At 41.3% G+C, this 18,487-nt stretch overlaps 2 protein-coding genes across 5 annotated transcripts; both read left to right on the forward strand.

Moving 5' to 3' along the window:
- The first annotated feature begins 702 nt into the window (after positions 1–702).
- On the forward strand, positions 703–8,496 carry LOC108885878 (sodium-independent sulfate anion transporter). Of its 2 annotated transcripts, XM_018680365.2 has the most exons (15): positions 709–850; positions 1,759–1,899; positions 1,997–2,238; positions 2,580–2,772; positions 3,197–3,282; positions 4,370–4,586; positions 4,733–4,911; positions 5,057–5,129; positions 5,411–5,522; positions 5,631–5,686; positions 6,228–6,368; positions 6,458–6,585; positions 7,380–7,479; positions 7,593–7,726; positions 7,826–8,496. In XM_018680365.2, the coding sequence occupies exons 3-15, from the start codon at positions 2,035–2,037 to the stop codon at positions 7,931–7,933; spliced, it is 1,731 nt and encodes a 576-aa protein (XP_018535881.1). In that variant the 5' UTR covers positions 709–850; positions 1,759–1,899; positions 1,997–2,034; the 3' UTR covers positions 7,934–8,496. The 2 variants fall into 2 exon arrangements, with proteins under 2 accessions (XP_018535880.1, XP_018535881.1); XM_018680364.2 differs by lacking the exon at positions 1,759–1,899 and having other exon boundaries at positions 703–850.
- A 3,675-nt stretch (positions 8,497–12,171) lies between these two features.
- LOC108885879 (uromodulin) lies at positions 12,172–18,341 on the forward strand. Of its 3 annotated transcripts, XM_018680367.2 has the most exons (12): positions 12,172–12,333; positions 13,136–13,921; positions 14,068–14,502; positions 14,794–15,216; positions 15,491–15,913; positions 16,205–16,627; positions 16,797–16,996; positions 17,098–17,246; positions 17,344–17,586; positions 17,706–17,862; positions 17,970–18,045; positions 18,140–18,340. In XM_018680367.2, exons 1-12 carry the CDS (start codon positions 12,270–12,272, stop codon positions 18,157–18,159), a joined length of 3,399 nt encoding a protein of 1,132 aa, XP_018535883.1. In that variant the 5' UTR covers positions 12,172–12,269; the 3' UTR covers positions 18,160–18,340. The 3 variants fall into 3 exon arrangements, with proteins under 3 accessions (XP_018535883.1, XP_050923022.1, XP_050923021.1); XM_051067065.1 differs by lacking the exon at positions 14,794–15,216 and having other exon boundaries at positions 18,140–18,341; XM_051067064.1 differs by lacking the exon at positions 15,491–15,913.
- Positions 18,342–18,487: the final 146 nt, after the last annotated feature.

Here is an 18,487-nt window from a genome sequence, read left to right on the forward strand (position 1 = left end):
TACATCACAAACAGCTGGTATTTGTATTGGATAATAGGACTGGGTGATGCTACAGTGTCAGGGATCATGTTTATACTTTCCTATCTATCCACTCTAAATCTCTGATTGTACTGATACAACTGCTCCAAGGTCAGTTTATTAGGTATACTTAGATAAAACTAATGTAGCCTAATACAACAGTACAAATCCTCTTTCATTAATGTCATAATGTCCAGTTTGTGTTGAAAGTTTCAGCATTATAAACCCTCCTGTCGTGAGGCATTTAAAGTCTTTTTAACCGCCACGTTTTTACCACTGGACACAAATGTAAACGTCCACTCACCAATTATTAGAAGGACATTTCTTCTCTTTGACTCCCCGGTGCAACAGGATGCCAAAATGAGACAGAACAACCCCAGCAGCATGATGATGATGATGGTTACCTCTTTTCACTGTTGCCCAAAATCTCGGCTGCTCTTTAAGTCTCGGGACGAAACGTATCATGTGGTTTTGCTTGGAAAGATTTAATGTGAGTCACAAACAGCCGCATTCAAAACACACAACAAAGCCAGTCGTCAAAATGAAGGTATGGAGCGGCCACTGGCGACATTACTAGCAACAAACGACAGAAGTAAACTCTGCTCATGTCTTCCTCAAACAAACTGTGGTCACATGACGGAGGTCACGTGACGAGAGAGAACCGGAACCCCTGTCTCGCGGCTCATCGGCGGAATGCCTGTAGATTTTGGGAAGTGGTTTCAGTGAAGGGCAGAGGAGCACTTTAACAGAAAGGAACCCGAAAAATCACTGCTGGGCCGAGGAGCGGCAAGAAACTTTATTTATCCAGATGTGATTTTACAACACTGACAGGGTGAGACTCTGTTCTACTGTGTTGATTTCTGTTGATACTGTTGTGCTATTTTTCTATTCTCTTCTATTGTATTATTTTTATCCCACTCTGTTCTATTGTTCTGTTTATTCTGTTCTGTTCTATTCTAATTGTGTTGTTTTTCTATTCTATGCTATTCTATTCTATTCCTGTATGTTCTGTGTTCCATTCCATTCTGTTGTGTTGTGTGTTTCTCTACTCTGTTCTTTTTGTGTTGTTCTTTTTTGTCCTGCTCTATTGTTTTTCTGTTGTGTTGCATTGTTAATTTGTTGATTTTTTGTTTTTCAATTTCCTCTATTGTGTACTATCTTAATTGATTTCATTCTGTGTATTCTATTCTATTCTATTCTATTCTGTTCTGTTCTGTTCCAGTCACACAGTTTAGTGTGTGTGTGTGTGTGTGTGGTTGTGTTTTTATTATTCCTTCCACTTTGTCAATGTAACATCTGATTACTTGATCCAGTTTTAGAAGAATAGATCAGTCTCAGAAGCCAGTGTTAGATAACTAAAATGTCACACTGCCAGTTGAGGCTGGTGGCAGGTCACATAACTGAGAGGAATGTTTGAGGGAATTTTGTCATTGTCAGGGAGTTTTATGGCCTGTAGGTGACTGTGGAGTTCTAACTGTCGTAAAACGCTCAGTGGTCAGAGACAGGTATGCAAAGCACTGACCTGTCATCTGATCATCATATGATTATAAAGCCCTCACAGCTCACTAAGGTCAAGGGTGACAGAGAAACATATGAAGTACCTGTCTTCAGGTTAGAGTTATCTCATTAAAAACTAGACAAACCTGTGAACAGATGTGTATCAAGAGTTTATTATCTATATTGCAGCATGCAGGTAGTTGACTTTTTTTTTTTTTTTTTTTTTCCATCACACTCTCACAGATCACAGCATGCATCTGAAGATATGGCATCCACTCCTTTTGATGTGCTGAGTATTTATCCAGAAAAACACACATACAAACTGACACATGCGTTTGCAATGAGTTGACATTTAAATCAGAGGAGAAAATATAATCACTTTGTGTAAGTGTTTTTTAATCTGTAATCAGCCTGCTCATGCATACATTTCTATATGTAAAATGTAATTTCTTTGTGCACTCACATTGTGCTGACTCTTCAGATTCTCCCTCACCGCCTCTGAGCTTCCCCACCTTTACAATGGACCGGCCGCTGCTGAGACAAATGTCGGCCTCAGGCTGCTGCTCCTACAGCACCCTGAAGGCCTGGCTGCCCATCCTCTCCTGGCTGCCCAGATACAAGCTGAAGTGGCTTCAGATGGATCTGCTCGCAGGCATCACCGTCGGGCTGACGACTGTACCTCAGGCGCTGGCCTACGCTGAAGTAGCTGGCCTTCCTGTGCAGGTGAATCGCAGCTCGTCTTGTGTGTGAAGCTTCACCTTTGGATTTATTCACCAAGTTGTTGAAACTGACTTTCAAACTAGTTGATGATGATGTCATAAATTCAGCTCGGACTTATATGTATTAATTTGAGGTTTAAACTGAACACAGAGAAACTTTCCTCCTTCAGCAGCTGAACGTGAAAACAAAATCTGCACATACATCAGTCTGCACAGTGAAGCTCAAACATCCAAGTGAAGTAACAAAAAGAAAAAAAAAAGTGGAGGCGGGCTTTAAACATCAATCAGTTAATCATTAGTTGCATCTCTGTTCACACTTTAATCTAAAAGCATTTCTCTCCACAGTACGGACTCTACTCTGCCTTCATGGGGGGGTTCATCTACACACTCCTGGGGACCTCTAAGGACGTGACGCTGGGTCCCACGGCCATCATGTCCCTCCTGTGTTTCTCTGTGGTTGGTGGGCAGCCGCACCGAGCTGTGCTTCTCACCCTCCTCTGTGGACTCATCCAGGCTGTAATGGCATTACTGAGATTAGGTGAGGGGGAGGGCAGCAGAGGTCATGTGGGAAACTTGTGATACCAGTTTTGATGGTTTTCCTAATTTAGTCAAAACTCGTGATTCAAATGGATGAATTTTTGGCAAAATAAAAATGGGACTTTCTTCACGATGTGACACATTGTTTTGACCTGAGCTCTATATTGAAAACCAATGTGACAGCATTACTACATTTTAAAAAATGTAGTGACAAAAATATCATTTACAAACTGACAAATGTTTAGGGACACAACTGCAAATACAAACAGGATATTAGCTTGCAAGTGCAGGACAACCTCTTCCTACCACCACATCTACAACTTCCTGTGCTTAACCACACACAATTTCTGTGAAATCTGTAGATCTCAAACTGTTGCAGTGTCATGGTTCTATAAGTTATTCATTGCCTTGCTTGTGTTCTGCAGGCTTCCTCTTGGACTTCATCTCCTTCCCTGTAATAAAAGGCTTCACTTGTGCTGCTGCAGTAACCATTGGTTTTGGCCAGGTCAAGGTGAGAGTTAAACACACACACACACACACACACACACACACACACACTATCATCCACAAACCCACCAGGTGCCAGTTCCTATATTCATTACCTTATCATAATACTCCAGCAGTAACTCCAGTTTCACATCTGAAGTTATCGCATTACACTTGATACAGAAAACAAATGAGGAGTCTTGAGTCTTGATTTTAACATTTTAGCAGAGCCTTGGGCAGGCCAACATTATGGACTGATATTAGCTTGTAAATGTATAAATGAAAAGAAAATGTATCACAACAATGCCAAAGACATAACTTTATTTTTCGGCTAGAAAATGTTCCCCTCAGTGACAGTTCCTTAGTCACTATTCTTTAAAAGAATAGAGCTGCAACATATAGTAGATTAACCAGTCAACAGAAAATGTATTGTTGTAATTGTAATCATGTCACAATGATAATAATATAAAAACTGTTATTCATAATTTTTTAAGTAAAAATGCCAAAATGTTAATGTAATGCTGAGTATCTTTAATATATGGACTGCACACTGGATGAAAATAGCAATTTGATAATTCTAGGAAAATACAATATTCAGCTATTTTCTGACATTACATAGACTAGACTAATAGTTAGTTGCATCCCTTAAAATGTGTTTATCTATGTGTTGTAAAAAACAGCTGAGATATTTTGAAGTTTTTTTAAACTGGCAGATATTGATGTCATTTGCATTATTATTCAGCATCAGTCGGGCTTTACACAGTTTACAGAAGAACCAGGTCAGTTCATAAGATGATGAGAGTGCATGTTGATGTTAAACTTAGCTTTAACAAGGAACCAATTACCGGTAGATTTGTGTCATTCCTTCTATTTAAAATGAGATTAAATACACTCAGAAGTTTTGCTGCTACAGTCTTACTGTCCCAAACCTGGAGACAAATAGAATATCATTAAAAAAAAAGGATTTTCATTAAGTCGGGTTTGCTAACTCATTTTATAATTATTGTTTATATCTAAGGACCAAAGAGAGAACTCCTTTTGTCCACCCACTGTGTTCATAATTTAACCAGATCTACAACTGTTCTCAGTGCCCATGTTGTTTCTGTCTGTAGAATATTCTGGGACTGAAAGATGTTCCCCACCAGTTCTTCCTGGAGGTTTACTACACCTTCTACAAGATCCCAGAGGCCAGGATAGGCGATGTGGTCCTGGGTCTGCTTTGTCTTGCCGTGCTGGTCATGTTGATGTTTATGAAGATGGGTCTGGGCTCTGAAGATGTGCCCCCCTGCTCCAGACTCGCCAGGAAACTAGTGTGGGCTGTCGCTACCAGTCAGTACCTGTGTGGTTATGAGTGTGTGTCTGTGTGGGTGTCTTCTCTACAAGCATCTACAGTAATGACAGCGCTTCACTTTTACAAAACACAACACCTGGCCCACTTGTTCTCTGAAACTTTTTCTCCTCTGTCTCGGTCTCAGTGCGTAACGCTCTGGTGGTCGTGGCTGCCTCCCTCGTAGCATTTTCCTGGGATGCCTACGGTCATCATGTGTTCACAATCACTGGGAAAACTTCCCAGGGGCTCCCACCGTTCAGGCCCCCACCCACGTCAGACACCATGGCCAACGGCACCGTCGTCTCCTTTGGAGAGATTGTAGAGGTAAGGAGGAAAGGGAAGGAACAGTAATAAGAAGAAGTCAGTTAATTTTTCAGCGAAATGATTGAGTAGCAACTTTCACTTCCTGTCTCCAGATCTCAAGAAACACAGCTGACCAGCCAGTCTTGTCTGTGTTTTTTTTATACAGGACTTTGGAGGAGGGCTTGCTGTGATTCCCATCATGGGCCTGTTGGAGAGCATTGCTATTGCGAAAGCTTTTGGTAAGTGTTTTTAGCCATGTTGTTGCTGTGACTCTAATGATACCAGTGTCAGTCTGTCAGTAAGTCCACCACTTAAGTCCAGACTGAAATATCTTAACAGTTATTGAGTGAGCTGCCATGAAATTGAGGATGAATCCTAATGACGTGGTTGACATTTTTTGAGTGAGATGGTGATGATGATGATGGTTCTACACATTATACCAAAACTAGAACCTAGGCAGCTAAAGAGTGAGTGTTTCCACAGACTGTTGGCTGATTTGAGACTTCCTGTTAATCCTCAGCCAGTCAGAACGACTACAGGATCGATGCCAACCAGGAGCTGCTGGCAATTGGTGTGACTAACATCATGGGATCCTTTGTGTCAGCCTACCCTGTCACTGGCAGCTTTGGGAGGTTTGTGTGTGTGTGTGTGTGTGTGTGTGTGCGAGAGAGAGAGAGAGAGAGAGAGAGAGAGAGAGAGCTCAGATATTTACATGTGTCATGTTTTCTCCTCACATCCAGGACAGCTGTGAACTCCCAGACTGGGGTCTGCAGTCCAGCTGGAGGGATCGTCACTAGTGAGTCCTGACTCTTTCGGCTTTCCTTTCATCTGTCCACACTCTCTTACACTCATGTGGTGCTCTGTGATATTTTATCTCCACTTCTCCCTTGTTTCTCTGCTTCCTGTTTCCTTCTCTGTTTCCTCTGTTGAGATGTCCAAGTGTGGTCATGGAGATCAGAGGTAGACGTGTTAAAGAAAATATCATACACTGGCTTTAGCAGATTATAAAAACAACAAAGACAATATTAGTCTTAAACAGAGACAGCCATGTGAGCGTAAACAATTTATGTATTACTTTTTAAATTATAAATAGAGCACACACACATAAAAGATGTATATTAATTTGTCTTTTTTTTTACTGTCAGCCCACCTCACCGCCAACATACTCTTCATCGAACAAACTAAAGAAATACCAACACCAACCTTTTTTGCCAATGAAATCACAAAGACAATGTCCATTTATTTATTTTTCAGTTTTAAATTGTGGTCTACATCTGTTACATCTGTTGCTTTGGAAATGAGAAATTCTTCTAAACTTCACCTTCTCTCCTCTGCAGGTGTGATAGTGTTGCTTTCTCTGGAGTTCCTCATGCCGGTCTTCTATTACATCCCCAAAGCTTGTCTGGCTGCTGTTATCATCTGTGCGGTAGCTCCCATGGTGGATTACCATGTCGTAGCTAATATGTGGAGGATACGCAGTAGGTGTTAGCTCACTTTTTTACTTCAGTGTTTCTCATATGTTATCTGTCTGTTTAACTGAAGTCTTGTGCTTGTGTGTCTTTCACAGAGCTGGACCTGCTGCCTTTTGTTGTGACGTTTCTGATGAGTTTCTGGCAGGTGCAGTACGGCATCATAGCAGGTGTAGCTGTATCAGGAGCCATGCTGCTGTACAACATGGCCAGACCCCAGATAAAGGTACTGAAATATTCTGTACAGGACAGTGTGTGAGCAAGTCCATGACACTTAAACTGTGAGACATATTAAATCTCTCAGAAACAGCACATCATTGGATCAGCCTTTACCCAACCAGAACTCCAAACAAGCATGTCTCCAAGCAAAACATAGAGTTTAATTCAAGATACAGCAGCTTCTTGTCTTTTTTTTTTTTTTTACACAGAGGCCAGAGACCTGTGATTATCAGAGCATGTCTCACAGACTGCATCTTGTAACAAAACCTGAGCTTACAAGGTTCAAACTTGCTTTTTCGAGGCTAGAGCGCTGTGGAAAAAAAGGCGGTGCGCCCACTGTATTGGTTGATGGAAGGGTTGGGAAATGTAATGATATTTGCCATGAGATGATAGCCTTTGCTCAAACACAGGAGCTTTTCCTATAACGGTTTATGCCAAGATAAGCATCCCTTTTTAATATCTATGGTAATGTGAGTTACTTTGCAAATCACCAAGCAGGAATGTTTAAATACAATATTAGATTTACAGAACTTTTGTTTTAGTTCATGAGGTATGGTTTTACAGGGATTGCATTCACTGGATTAGTCAAAAATGAAACAGTTTCTCAGTTTCCACAATAATGATTGATATTGCAATATAAAATTATACCATGATATCATATGTTACTCTCCCCCTCCAATTTCTCCATTAACAACAGTCTCTATAGACCAGCAGCTCTCCGCATTAACTCAAGAGGGACAATGTCTAACTCCAGTGTCCTTGCTCTTCAGCATTTAAATCTGTGTGGTTAACAATGTGCAGGTGTCTGATCACGGTGTACTGGTGATGGAGTTGAGCAGTGGACTCAGTTTTCCTGCCACAGAGCATCTCAGCCATATCATACACACCCAGGCTCTGCAAGGTGAGAATTTGTTTGCTAATCATTCTATGTCTAGAGGACATTTACATCTTGTTTCCTCGTTCAGTTTTTCCTGTTATTTACTTATTACTGTCTCTTGTCATTGCCTCCCCCAGTGTCTCTTCCGAGGTCAGTGGTCCTGGACTGCCATCATGTCAGCGTCATAGATTACACAGTGATCAGCGAGCTCAGGGACCTGCTGAGGCAGTTCAAGCTTCGAGACGTGCAACTGGTCTTTTCCAGATTGCAGGTATGACTATCTTTTATTTTGGGCCAGAGTTCAGGTCTTATAACAACCCAACAAAGTGAATCTGATTTTTTTCTCTCTCTCTTTTTCTCAAACACTTAGCCCTCTGTTCTGGAGGTTCTGCTAGCAGCTGACCTGCAGGGCCTCAGGCACACTGACAGTGTGGAGGCAGCCCTGCAGATGGAGTCAGAGAACCTCCTCAATGACTGACACAGAAACTTTCCAATCACACTCTGGTGAGAAAATGTCTGATGAAGGACAGAAGCAATGTAGCAACAACACTGATAGGTGAAGTTTCTGATCTGGGATTATTGGGCTGTTCAACTGTTGGTGTTAAACTACCTCCATTTTTGGCAGTCAAGTGCACAGCGACTGCCAGTGGCCAAGTGATATCCCCCTTTTTCCTGTTACAGGAAATTGTTGCATTGAACTTTGTATTTGCCAAACCTGACTCTGGAAATTACTGTGGTATCTCCCAGATTAAAACACTAAATTAGTATTGCACAAAACATGGGACCAGACATCTAAGTAAATACTTTTGATGGACTTTTTTGTGTTTTGTATGAACGAGAAGGTAATGAGAGAAATAATATTTGTTATATATATGATTTACTAACAGAGCATTCCTTGTGACAGGTGAGCAGGTGAGACCAAATCTGAATTTAAAGAGTAACAATTCACCATTTTACCCATTAATTGATGAATTCACCTATCACACTCAAATCACCACATTTATACAAGGATTCTTAGTGAATAAAAAGTTTACATTTTCATCTGTGTGCATGTGTGTTTGTGTGTCTTTGTATGCAGAAAAGTTTATAGCGAGGTCACACAACTGTACACTTGAACTGAGGATAAAATGTAATAAACGATGAATATAGTTTACGCGAATTCATGCTCCTAAGGGGAAGTTGTCTCAACAGAACAACTGAAAAAACTCAGGAAAATCTAGGAAACCTCTGGAATAGATGATTTATCTCACAAACAGGTTTCATGATGAATGTTTCTAATGCCAAATGCCAAAAAAAAAAAAAAAAAAAAAAAAATCAGCCAGAGGCCATTAGTGAACACAGAAGGTGGTTACGATCTTCAGTGTCTGAAATTGCTCTATAGCTACAATGGATTAAAATTTTAAATTAAAAATATTTAATTACTGAGGCGAGTCATGTAAAAGCAAATCTATTTATGACAAAACACCCACCCAGCCCAGTGTCACAGTATGTTGCTTTGTGTTTTTAACTTTTGCTTTTACTTTTGTCTTTTATCTCACATGTCAGAGTGATTGACTTCATTTCAGTCCAACTATCAGTTATTTCCTTTAAATAATAAAACATAGATGCCGATGAAGTGGATCACAAGAGGATGGCCAATGCTGGCCAATATATATATATATATATACATACATATATATATATGTATGTATTTGGATGGCTGGATTTGGCTACTGTGACATCCTATGGTTTGGACCCATTATCTGGTCACCTGTCAGCTCATATCTGGTCCTGGGTCAGAGTGCACACTGACATAGTGTGGTATGAAGTGGAGGCCCAGACTGGCAGCTGTGGAAACACAGGACATAACCAACGAATTTATACTATCACCTGTCAACGTTGTATTGTCTTGAACTCGTCAGTAATTGAGACTATACAGTGTGTGTATGTGATGTGTTTGTGACCCTCACCCAGGATGGAAGTTACTTACTTAATCGTAGTGCCCCCTGGTGGCAATAATGACACAACCCTAAAGCAACAATGTAAGCAGAGAAAAAGACATGCTGTAACTCCTCTATATACATAGATAAGTCCAACAGATAAATTCAACCACAGACATAAAAGAGGAAAAGGACAAAGACAAGACTTTACAGTGCCACACATTAGGGCTCTCACTTTTTCAAAACGTCAAGTTAAAACATTGAAATTATTATGTGATAATTTGTTCAAATCAATCTACAGTGAACCCAAAATACTACCACACTCTGATGCTTTGGTGATTGTGATTATCAGATCAGCTCGGCTTTGTTCCCTAGTGTCCATCTCCACAGCGTCTCTGTGGAGGAGAGAGATCCAAGCTTTGCACTTGTTCTGGTGGACTGCTACGCCACTCACTCATCAAACCCTGATGATCCCAAGTAAGTGCCCCCCCCCCCCATCATCAGCAGAGGCTTTGTGGAGTGTAATGGAAATGAAGAAGAGTTAAATGTATAGTGACGTGTAATGACCCTGATGACCTGCTCCATCCTCTCTGCCAGGTGTCCCACTGACCGCCGACAGGAGGTCATCCCTGCAGGCTCGTTTCTCTGCCCTGCTCTTCCAGTTTCAGGGTGAATACAGAGACATTTATCTTCACTGCAGCCTCAGCCTGTGTGACCGGAGGAGCCCCCACTGTCAGTCACACATGTAGTACTATTGCTAATCCATAATCAATGTTGCTTTAACACTGACTGTTTTCACTGTTTTTAACTTTGTAAAGTTGGTATTAATAATCAACAATCAAAGACTTATAGAAGAAGACAGAATACAACACAATTTTTATGATTATAAAAATGAAAACAATGATACTTTTCTGCTGATTTTCTCCTGTATTTCTCCTTTATTTTAACAGCCTGCTGTAAAACATCACCAGATGAATCATGGAATAAACAGAGTGAAATAGATCATTATGTGAATACCTGACTAAGCATAGAGGATTATTAATAACCACTGAACAGAATCTGAGAGAACTAGGTAACACTGGCAGCAGCAGGGTGAAATGACAACTGTCACAAGCAGATTTTATCAGCTTTAGCTAGCTAGCTAATTAAGACAATGTTAGGTTCATAATGACTCATAATATCTCTAATTGACTTTTTAATATTTCCAGCAAACCCACTTTAAAACAGGAATCCTGTGAGGGGTTAAATAGGCACTGGGTGGCTGTGTGATACAAGATGTTGCGCTGAAAGAGCAAGGCTAGAGCTGCATGTCACTGGCAACACACAAGGCTGTGGTTAAATTTACAAGCAGTGTGGTAATAACAGAGAGACACTGCTCTCCACTGTTTCCATGGACTTGAATGGGTGGTGAGAGAGGACATCCAACATGACTGACAGATCCCTCAAAGGGACCAGAGGCCTGGAAATTATGGTTACTAATTGAGTTTTAGGATATAGAGTTAGTTTTGTATTAGGATACAAAACCGTCTGTATCAGGATGTGTATCAGGATTAGGATTTTAGATTTGGAGTAGGATTTTGTGGTAGGATACAAATCTAACTCTGATGGAAACGGAGAAGGTTTGCTGCTCCATTTCCTCTACTGCTGTCCTATGTGATTGACACTTAAACTGACAGTGTTAGAATTTCAGTCCTTAGCTCTAATCAGGACAAACACTTTTAACTTCTTTGACTGTCTCCACACAGTAAGGACACTGGTCAAGAGTCTGTGAACACCAGAGAAACAGACAACATCGCCTCTATGTGAACATCAGAACAAAACCACCGAGCAGGAGTCAGTGGACTGGTCAGGTAAGGTGAAGGACAGTCACATCTGACACCAGAGCATGTCACTGAAGACTTACAGCAGTGCCTTTCTCTACCATATATCATCAATAAGGAAAGTCGCAATATTTTTATATATTTATGACACAGATCTTAACACTCACCCAAGCCCAGTGTTATGTGTTGTAATGTTCTGTGTTCTTTGCTTTTGGTATTTTGTATCTTATCAGTGTTTGAGCCAGTGTGCTGGACATTCAAAAAGAAATCCTTACTCAAATACACTCTGATAGCAGTGTTGTATTTGAGTAAGGATTTCTCTTTGAATGTCCAGCCATAAAGGAGGTGTTTGAATTGCTTTGCACACAGGTACTTACTGACATACAATGTTATAAAACTCTCATTAGCACATTCCTCTTGTAGTGGAGCACTGAGTCAACCTTTTAACTTGGATTAATGAACATAACAGAGGAAGTGAATCTAATAATATAGACAAGAAATACAAGAAGGAGCTCAGTAATTCCAGTAAATGATAAGAAGTGATGTGTCAATATGATAAAAACACAATCAAGTAGGAAAGTTGGGAAAGGTAATCCACTTACGTGCATTGTTATTTTCGATCGTTTTTTTGTTCACATAATTTCCAGAAATGCAAATAAATGAAGTTTGATCAGTAAAACTAAGTAAAGCTACAAATGAAAACCATAAAATGCAGTTAAATGCCCTTAATACACTCTCTGTCATTTCAGTCCCAGCTGTTGACAAAAGGTGGGAACGAATGGACATTAGCGCTGGTATGTGTAAACTGACCAAGAAATCTCCAACACTGACCTGAGAAAAACATAACATATATTGACTCAGGGCTTTGTTTGTGCAGTTCTGTTTGACTTTGATCCTTTTGTCTTATTTTTATTAATAAGTAACTCTTTTGGTGTCACATGAATCAACGTTCCCAATGACCCATTTATGTGTTTCACTTGAATGCTCTCATTGTCCCTTTACAAACAGGAACAGCGATATAAATTCTCATGCTCATTTACTTTGCAGCAAGTTTGTGTTGTGGAGTTGATCCATAATGGAGATGCCTGGGGCTTTATTATTGCTCCTACTTTTGCAGATTTTTACAGGAGACACTTCAGGTAAACCATCTGACACTGTGTCATCTTGGGTTAAACACTATGACAAATATTTATTGTACTTCCTGTTTTTGTTATTTTTGATTGTCTTTGATGGATAGGCTCTGATTAAACGACCAATGAAATGGTCTTGTGAATTTATTTACACACAAATCATAAGGGCAAAAGTATGACCATATTTACATTTTCTCAGTGATTCAATTATATTTCTCTTCAAGCAGGCTTAAATTAAGATAACATTTTATTTCACACATATTCTTAACTGTTTATTCCAGACTTAAATATCCAATGCTTAGAAGACTTTTTTATGCTTGCGCATCAAATAAAACATTTTAGATCTCTTGCATATAATTTGATTATTTATTTGATCATATTTTGGAGATTAGACTATAATTTAATCTGTGGGTCTGAACAAAGCTTTGTCACTCAACATGCCTTTGTAATAATCATTTACCATGAGACAGGTGCAGCATTTTAAGATCACTTAAAACCTCACATTCATTTTTAATTATGTCCTTACAAATGTCTTTTTACTAATTCCTTCACTAATACTGATGTAACAAAATTGCCAGTGACACACTTGTACCTCATATGTGATTCAACAGATATCATGCTATAGTGAGGTTTGGAAAGATTTGTTTTCAGTGTAATTGTATTTATAGAATACATAAACACAAATTGTTCCTAATTAGAAAACTTAAGCTCATTTATGTCAGTTGCATAGCTTGATTTTCACTGTTTTGTTTGGATAAGCTACTAAAATTTTGCAACAGCATACATCAAACTATCCTTGTACTTTTGACAGGGACACTTGTCTCCAGCTGTGATTCATGTCATGATGAAGCTGTCTGCTTGGAGTCACGAGAAAGAGGAGACGCCTTTGCCAACCAGGCTTTTTCATGTGTCTGTAAAGATGGCTTTTTGGGTGATGGTCTCACCTGCTACAATACAAAACTCTGCAGTGACTCTTCTTGCTGTAGCCAAGGTTATCACTGGTCACCAGACAGGGGCTGTGTAGACACTGACGAGTGCTCCCTCCCAGACTCGCCCTGCGTGCCGCCTCAGGTCTGTCAGAACACACCAGGCTCCTTCAACTGCCTGAAGCTTTCCTCCAGCACCAGATCCGGCCCCTCCTCCCAGTCTGTCCAGTTCAACTGTGGAAATACTGTTTGCCCTTTGGGCATGGACTGCATCAGCAATAATGCAACTGCCCGGTGTGCTGACCCCTGTGAGTACTACACTGTACTGGATGATGACTGGCGTTCAACAAATAACACAGTGAATCAGATCACACGCTGTGACCGAGATATTAGCTGGCAAGGCTGGTATCGTCTTTTTCTGGGACAAACCAGTGCTCACATTCCAGAGAGGTGTATAGATAGATACAGGTGTGGAACCCATGCTCCTCTGTGGATAACAGAACCTCATCCCACACAATCTGGTGTGATTGTAAATCGTATTGTGTGTAATGCCTGGGCTGGTAGCTGCTGCTATTTTAGCTCACACACTATCCATGTCAAGCTCTGCTATGGAAACTACTATGTCTACAAACTCGTGAAGCCATCCACATGCCAACTTGCATACTGTGCAGGTATTTAACACATCTTTACACTGTAACAACAAATAGAAATTTTCTCATCTAATCCATCCATATAAATGTTGTAGACTAGTGATACTATTGTCTTCTTCACTCACTACAGAAGTTTTTTTTTTTTTTTTAATTATTATTTTAAACAGAGGTGAAAAGAACACACACTGCAGTTTCTTCAACCACACCTGATCCAAGATCACAGATGTCATCTGCCACTCAGGTCAACATCAATTCCATAACAACAGTGGGCAACAGTGCACTAGCTGAGGGACAGGTCCGTCTGGTCAATGGAGGAAACAGCTCCTGCTCAGGCAGAGTGGAGATCTTCCTCCGTGGACAGTGGGGGACGGTGTGTGATGATAACTGGGACCTGGTTGATGCTCAGGTGGTGTGTAGACAGCTGGGCTGTGGCAGGGTCCTGTCAGCACCACACAGTGCACGTTTTGGAGCAGGCACAGGGCCCATCTGGTTGGATGATGTCATGTGCAGAGGTAACGAATCAAAGCTTACCGAGTGCCGTCACCAAGGATTTGGATCTCACAACTGTGGTCACAATGAGGATGCTGGTGTCGTTTGTGAAGGTAACTGTTGATACATATTCAAAGTACACTCCAGTTCTTATTGCTTGCATTTAACTAGAAAATTGCCTCATTAAAAACCTTCATTATTTACCACATACAACAGATAAGGTTTTGTAGCCCAATAAGTCAAATTTGCAGTAAAATATAGGTTTGTGTCAAGAACAAAGATGATGTTTTGTGCCTGACGATAACCAGTCATATCTATGATAAAGGAAGAGTCTTTTCCTCATTAATGCTGGTGGAGGTGCAGGTTGTTGCTGTCTTGTAGGCTCACATAAACTTTTCTGTCAGTTCATCCAGGACCAATCAGCACACTTTTACCAACCACACATGATCCAAGACCATCGACCATCCCCACCACTGAGGTGATAGCTGACAGCAGTCCTACAACATCAGCTGAGGGACAGGTCCGCCTGGTCAATGGAGGAAACAGCTCCTGCTCAGGCAGAGTGGAGATCTTCCTCCGTGGACAGTGGGGGACGGTGTGTGATGATAACTGGGACCTGAACGATGCCAACGTGGTGTGCAGACAGCTGGGCTGTGGCAGGGCTCGTTCAGCACTACAGAGTGCAGCTTTTGGACAGGGAAGCGGACCCATCTGGTTGGACAATGTCAGTTGTTCAGGGAATGAACCATCAATAACAGACTGCAGACACCCAGGGTTTGGGATCCACAACTGTGGTCATGTTGAAGATGCGGGTGTTGTTTGTGAAGGTAAATCCAACCATCCATCCATTGCTTATACTGCTTATCCTTTTTGGGTCGCATGACGGCTGGAGCCAGTGAAGGTACATGTGTATAAATATTTAAAGTATGCTCCAGTTCTTATTACTTACATTTAACTAGAAAATAGCCTCATCGGTAAGTTTCCATACTTATCACACACCACCAGTCATATCTATGATAAAGGAAGAGTCTTTTCCTCATTAATGCTGGTGGAGGTGCAGGTTGTTGCTGTCTTGTAGGCTCACATAAACTTTTCTGTCAGTTCATCCAGGACCAATCAGCACACTTTTACCAACCACACATGATCCAAGACCATCGACCATCCCCACCACTGAGGTGATAGCTGACAGCAGTCCTACAACATCAGCTGAGGGACAGGTACGCCTGGTCAATGGAGGAAACAGCTCCTGCTCAGGCAGAGTGGAGATCTTCCTCCGTGGACAGTGGGGGACGGTGTGTGATGATAACTGGGACCTGGTTGATGCTCAGGTGGTGTGTAGACAGCTGGGCTGTGGCAGGGTCCTGTCAGCACCACACAGTGCACGTTTTGGAGCAGGCACAGGGCCCATCTGGTTGGATGATGTCATGTGCAGAGGTAACGAATCAAAGCTCACCGAGTGCCGTCACCAAGGATTTGGATCTCACAACTGTGGTCACAATGAGGATGCTGGTGTCGTTTGTGAAGGTAACTGTTGATACATATTCAAAGTACACTCCAGTTCTTATTGCTTGCATTTAACTAGAAAATTGCCTCATTAAAAACCTTCATTATTTACCACATACAACAGATAAGGTTTTGTAGCCCAATAAGTCAAATTTGCAGTAAAATATAGGTTTGTGTCAAGAACAAAGATGATGTTTTGTGCCTGACGATAACCAGTCATATCTATGATAAAGGAAGAGTCTTTTCCTCATTAATGCTGGTGGAGGTGCAGGTTGTTGCTGTCTTGTAGGCTCACATAAACTTTTCTGTCAGTTCATCCAGGACCAATCAGCACACTTTTACCAACCACACATGATCCAAGACCATCGACCATCCCCACCACTGAGGTGATAGCTGACAGCAGTCCTACAACATCAGCTGAGGGACAGGTCCGCCTGGTCAATGGAGGAAACAGCTCCTGCTCAGGCAGAGTGGAGATCTTCCTCCGTGGACAGTGGGGGACGGTGTGTGATGATAACTGGGACCTGGTTGATGCTCAGGTGGTGTGTAGACAGCTGGGCTGTGGCAGGGTCCTGTCAGCACCACACAGTGCACGTTTTGGAGCAGGCACAGGGCCCATCTGGTTGGATGATGTCATGTGCAGAGGTAACGAATCAAAGCTTACCGAGTGCCGTCACCAAGGATTTGGATCTCACAACTGTGGTCACAATGAGGATGCTGGTGTCGTCTGTGAAGGTAAATTCTGATTTGTTACTGATAGGTTTCTTTTTATATTCTGAAGTGTTTTGACAAAATACTGTTAAATAATTACACACTGAAGTGAAGGTTTGTGAAAGTTCTCATCTTGGTTTCATCTGGTATAATCTCATCTTCTTTCTTCTTTCATGACTTCTTATCTTTGTAGTCCTGCTCCAACCTACTCAGCTTATTTGTGGCCGTGATAAACTCCAAGTAGGGCTGAATTTGGTTGCCATGACATCCACTGGCTTGAACCCATTCTCTGGAAACCTGGCATCCCGCAACTGCTCCTGGGTCAGAGTGCTTGATGATGTAGTCTGGTACGAAGTGGAGGCTCAGGCAGGTGCCTGTGGAAATACACTGAGGGTAAAGACTTAACCCTTTTTCTGTAATCCTGGTTACCAACATGTCTATCAATGTCAAGATGATATAATCCTTCTACTGACTAATAATGTTCTGTCTTTCAGACCAACCGCACACATGCCATCTACTCCAACAGTTTATTTATCTACCCAACAAATGTGTCCTTCGCCCGTCCTGTGAGTCTTCCTTTCTCCTGCGCATATCCCCTCGACACAGACACCAGCCTGAATGTAGCTATCAGACCATTCCTGCCGTAAGTAGCTTTTTATTTAATATGATGATGTCGCTCAGTATTTACTATATTGAAAAGGACTTATTTATCATAATAAAAACATATATTTTCTTGACAGGCTGCCAGATAGACTTTCTGGCTCAGGTACCAAAGCCAGAGCCTCAATGTCTCTCTTCCGCAACTCCAACTTCACTGAGCCTTATCCAGCAGGCTTGATCAGCCTTCCAGTGGGCTCTCCCCTCTATGTGGGCGTCTCTGTGGAGGAGAGAGATCCAAGCTTTGCACTTGTTCTGGTGGACTGCTACGCCACTCACTCATCAAACCCTGATGATCCCACACGATACTTTCTCATCCAGAACAAGTAAGTGCCCCCCCCCCCATCATCAGCAGAGGCTTTGTGGAGTGTAATGGAAATGAAGAAGAGTTAAATGTATAGTGAATTGTAACGGCCCTGATGACCTGCTCCATCCTCTCTGCCAGGTGTCCCACTGACCGCCGACAGGTGTCAGTGGTTGAGAGCGGCTCATCCCTCCAGGCTCGTTTCTCTGCCTTGCTCTTCCTGTTTCAGGGTGAATATCGAGACATTTATCTTCACTGCAGCCTCAGCCTGTGTGACCGGAGGAGCTCTTGTGTTCGAGTAAGTCACACATTTGATTGACATTTGACATTTCATCAGTTGTATTGTTAATCAATAATCAGTGCTGCTTAAACTATACCCATACCAACTATACCCTTTACCCATAGCCCTGCACAAATAGGGCATATCGCTCTATTTCCAGCTCTGCTCCTCTGAAGCTCCTCAGCATTGGACCAATCACTTGTGAGTGTGAATTGCAATCTGGTATCAGGACTGATGTCTCAACACAATGTTCGACACAGAGGTGCTAACCATGTTTTTACTCTTTCTTCTTCAGGGGACAAATCACCTGAGTGAGCTGGATACATACAGCAACATTACAAACACATTTCAGAATGTGATATTATTTTGTATTAACATGTTTTTAATTCATAGACATAAAATTATAAAAACTGCTGTTACATAGTATGATCAAATCTTACCACACATTGTTCATTCCTCATTTCTATTTCCTGTGTAATGATTGTTATTAAACAATAATGAAAAATCAATTATATGAGTTATAATAAAAAGTATATTGTATATATGTATATGGTATCAGTATTTTTCTTCTTCTTGGTTTACTTTCAAACCATATATATATATCTGTTTGTGTGTGTGTGTGTGTGTACACGAAAAGATGGCT

This window comes from Lates calcarifer, unplaced genomic scaffold (assembly GCF_001640805.2).
Source record: "Lates calcarifer isolate ASB-BC8 unplaced genomic scaffold, TLL_Latcal_v3 _unitig_104_quiver_2537, whole genome shotgun sequence".
Classification (NCBI taxonomy): Eukaryota; Metazoa; Chordata; class Actinopteri; family Centropomidae; genus Lates; species Lates calcarifer.